Source organism: Otolemur garnettii, unplaced genomic scaffold, assembly GCF_000181295.1.
Source record: "Otolemur garnettii isolate 467f Iridium unplaced genomic scaffold, OtoGar3 scaffold00211, whole genome shotgun sequence".
NCBI lineage: Eukaryota > Metazoa > Chordata > Mammalia > Primates > Galagidae > Otolemur > Otolemur garnettii.
In genome coordinates this window covers 933,175-935,797 of record NW_003852606.1, presented here as the reverse complement: position 1 = coordinate 935,797, position 2,623 = coordinate 933,175, and the positions used below count along the sequence as shown (strand labels likewise).

The window sequence follows — 2,623 nt, the reverse complement described above, 5'->3', positions numbered from 1 at the left end:
CTATGAGCTATAAAGCCACAGGACTCTACCCAGGTACTCTACAGCAGTGGTTCTCAACCTTCCTAATGCCACAACTCTTTAATACAGTTCCTCATGTTGTGGTGACCCCCAACCATAAAATTATTATTATTATTATTATTTTAAGACAGAGCCTCAAGCTGTCACACTAGGTAGAGTTGCGTGGCATCACAGTTCACAGCAACCTCCAACTCCTGGGCTTAAGCGATTCTCTTGCATCAGTCTCTACCACAACTGCCGGCTATTTTTTTGGTTGTAGTTATTATTTGGCAGGCCCAAGCTGGATTCATCTGTCAGCTCTGGTGTATGTGGCTGGCGCCTTAGCCGCTTGAGCTACAGACGCTGAACCTGAAGAGGGGGTTTTAAAGGTTGAAATAGAAGTCTGCTATGAGGAAAAACAAGTCACATGACCACCTCAGCACCCATAGCTCATTGGTTCTGGTGCCAACAACATACACCAGACTGGACCTGCTAAAAAACAGTGACAGCTACAGCAACAACAGAATACATATATACAGCCAGGCATTGTGACAGGTGCCTGTAGTCCCAGCTACTTGGAAGGCTGAGGCAAGAGAATCGCTTAAGCCCAGAGTTTGAGGTTGCTGTGAGCTGTGATGCCACAGCACTCTACGAGAGGTGACATAGTGAGACTCTATCTCAAAAAGAAAAGTCACATGACCTTTGGATCTTTCACTAATTCACCGCCTCTTCCCCAAATCTACTTCCTGTCTGACCTTGTGTTAGGCTTAGGGACCCAACTTGACCTGATTCTTGCCCTGAGCAGCTTCTAGCCTTGACGGAGAGCTGCAAGGAAAACACCCTCAGAGAATCAGGGTGATATGCTTGCTAATGAAGATAGCCTGGGCAGTGGGAGGCTCAAGAGTGAGGACTTGGCTTGGGCCAGGGATTGTCACAAGGAGGGGAATCATCAGATACTTCCTGCCCACTGGGCACCAGCATTACTTGCAAAAATCAGTCAGCCCTGGGCTTAATCCCAGTTCCACCCGCTGTGTACTTGTGTGTACCTGTCTGCGTGTGTCTGTTCCCAAGGCTTTCTACCTGTTCCCTGAGCTTCAGTTTCCTGTTCCCTAAAACTGTTGTAGTGACAGCACTGCCTAGTGCAGTGTTTGCTATGACCCAGCATGTGGGCCAATGTGGCCCTCTCATTCCTCACCCATCTTCTCCCTCCAGATTGTGTCCTCGGCCTCCACAGACCTCCAGGACTACACCTACTACTTTGTCCCAGCGCCCTGGCTCTCAGTGAAGCTCCTGCGGCTACTGCAGTGCTACCCCCCACCAGGTAACGCCGGACCCACAGTCTGGTTGCCACCAGGGTCTGGGGGCCTGCGACCCCATGGCAGGGCAAATGGGACTGGGGCTCTGGATCAGGATTTCCCCTGAGCTGGTATAATGCCCCTAGCCCCTGTTTTGTGGCCACAGGGGTCAGGGGCCAGGCACCCCTGATCCCAGGGCCTGGCCTGTGCAGCTCTGGAGACCAGATACTTGGCTGTTCCCCGCTGCAGGCCAGGGTCCCCATGACCTGAGTGAGAACTGCAACACTGTGGTTGGGGTTGTTATCATGCCTGTTTTGTAGAGGAGGAAACCTAAGGCTTGGAGGTTTTCTTATAATTCCTTGCCCAGGTTCACCCAGCCAGTGGTGGGCCTACTGAGTTAGCATAGCAGGGGTTTTCACATCTGGTGGGGAATTGTCCCTGGCTGCTCACACAGCTGCTGACATATATGAAGCTCCTACAGTGAGCCAGGTTCTGTGCATGGGCATGTATACCTGCCCCACAGAGCTGGCGAGAACGAATAGACAGTGAAGGGTGCGAGCAAGGAAACTAAAGCTTGGAGGTGAGACATCACTGTTCCAGGCATGAGCACCAAGGGAGTGGCAGAGCCTCCCTCCGGACTCTATGCTCTAAACCCCTCTCTGTGCGCTGGGCTCCCCAGAGCAGCCAAGCTTTGTTGTCTCAGCTATCTCAGCTCACACAGGAGTTTTGCAGGACCTTGTGCACAGTGTCAATGCGCATGCTATCTGTCCATCCTCTGTCTGCATGGGGGTGTGTGTGTGTGAGACATGTTTGGGCACATGCATGTATGTACCTGTGTTCATGTCATGTGTGTCTGCACATCTGAGCATATCTGGATGTGCATGTCTATTTGCTTGTCAGTATGCATGTGTGTCTGTGCACCTTGTGTGTGGGTGTGTGCAACATGGTGATGGAGTCTGTGATGTAGACAATGCCAGAAGCCATTCCCACCTTGTAAAACCAGGGGTAGATACTGCTTTGTAGCCCCAGGGAGTCCCTGGCCTTCTCTTGGCCTCTTTTTCATCCTGTAAGGAAGAGCTTAGGTCACTCTAAGTCCTCTTCCAGCTCAGAAGCACCAGCTGGTATTCTGGGGTATGCCCAGGGCAGGTACCTCATTTCCTCTCCCCTTCAGCATTGTAAGAACTGCAGACATGGCTCTGCTCCTCGGCTGGACCACAGGAACCTCCAACCCCGTGTCATCCCCTTTCAGCAGATGGTGGTGGGCTACCTCCAGTTCATTGCCAGGCAGTTGTTTTGTTTTGTATTTTTGTTGTTGAGACAGTCTTACTTTA

The 2,623-nt window shown here is 51.5% G+C and overlaps 1 protein-coding gene across 2 annotated transcripts in view; it reads left to right on the top strand.

Annotated features, from left to right (window-relative positions):
- The window catches only part of AP2A1 (adaptor related protein complex 2 alpha 1 subunit), a 45,955-nt gene that overhangs the window by 29,817 nt on the left and 13,515 nt on the right, over nt 1-2,623 (top strand). For both annotated transcript variants that reach the window (XM_003801470.2, XM_023507867.1), the window contains one exon: nt 1,210-1,318. In XM_003801470.2, coding sequence (XP_003801518.1) covers nt 1,210-1,318 — 109 coding nt within the window. The remainder of the gene's footprint in view (nt 1-1,209; nt 1,319-2,623) is intronic.